General features: G+C 32.8%; 1 protein-coding gene across 2 annotated transcripts in view; it reads left to right on the top strand.

The window, feature by feature from the left end:
* Positions 1-834: 834 nt before the first annotated feature.
* The window catches only part of LOC111371558 (1,4-dihydroxy-2-naphthoyl-CoA thioesterase 1-like), a 1,890-nt gene continuing 1,525 nt past the window's right edge, over positions 835-1,199 (top strand). Inside the window, exon 1 of one of the 2 annotated variants that reach the window (XM_022993615.1) lies at positions 835-1,197. In XM_022993615.1, the coding sequence (XP_022849383.1) occupies positions 1,033-1,197 (165 nt within the window). In that variant the 5' untranslated portion in view covers positions 835-1,032. The remainder of the gene's footprint in view (positions 1,198-1,199) is intronic. The other variant, XM_022993614.1, reaches the window with a different exon arrangement.

Here is a 1,199-nt window from a genome sequence, read left to right as displayed (position 1 = left end):
TCAATTTCTAAATTTTCATAAAATAAAAAAATATCAAATAAATTTAAATTATTTTTAATGTAAAATGGAAAATGCTTGATTATTGGAATATTAATAAGTCTTGACAAAATGGATTATTTTAAGTAAATAGGGTTACCGATATTTTGATAATGGATAAGTGAAAGGGTTATGCGACTTTGACAGAAAGTGGTTGACAAATAAAGTGACATAATGTGATTTGGCAATGAATTTGATGAAAAGTTGACTATATTTAAAACAATCCAATAATGAAGTATCATGTGGTATTATATCAACCATTATGTCACTGTAGTATAATTCTAAGCACAATTCTAAATTTGTGCCGCCAATGCGCGGTGTATGGTGAAAACGCGAAGCCTCTTGGTTTGGCGGCTTATTTAGCGGTCAACAGCAATTGTTGCGCATCTAGTCTTGCTTAATTATCTTTTTTTTTTTAATTTAAATTTGTTTTCAATGTTTGGTAGGTATTATTTTAATTATTAAACGATTTTTCGATTAATTAAAAATCAAAAATAAGAAAATGCATTTTACGTTTTTTTTTTTTTTTTTACGCCTATGTCTCACCTTAACTCGTATAACACATAGTTTGACCTCCACACATCGTCACACATTACGCCTTTAAAAACACTGATTCTAAGTGAAAGACTAAGACCATCATCAACATTCTATGAAAATAGTGCAATGTTCACATCTTTCATAGTCATCACCGTCTTATTCATTAGTTATTATTTATCACTTGATTACAATAAAATATAAATATTAAATAAATAAATAAATAATCGGCAATCCACTACCATACTGTTAATTACTTTAACACTGGTGCGAACTCTAGCATACACATATTACACCTAACCCATTCCTGACCACTTTTGAAATTCACAAAGATACAAAATACTGACTCTCGGACTGCTCATCCACTAAATCTCATTATATTGCTCATCAATTTTTGACTTGCTGACAAATAGCAAGACAAACTTTCAACAACAAGGCAGATAATCTGATCAGTGATAGAGAATGATGGACTCGCTACCGCCCGCCGGAGGAAACCAACAACCACCTTCGTCATCATCTTCAAAGACGGCGAAATTGGATGCTCCGCTGCACGCAATCGGCTTCGAAATTGACGACCTTTCACCTCATAAAGTCACCGGTCACCTTCTAGTCACCCCAAAGTGCTGTCA

Source organism: Olea europaea, chromosome 22, assembly GCF_002742605.1.
Source record: "Olea europaea var. sylvestris chromosome 22, O_europaea_v1, whole genome shotgun sequence".
NCBI classification, from domain to species: domain Eukaryota; kingdom Viridiplantae; phylum Streptophyta; class Magnoliopsida; order Lamiales; family Oleaceae; genus Olea; species Olea europaea.
This window is presented reverse-complemented; position numbering and strand designations above follow the sequence as displayed.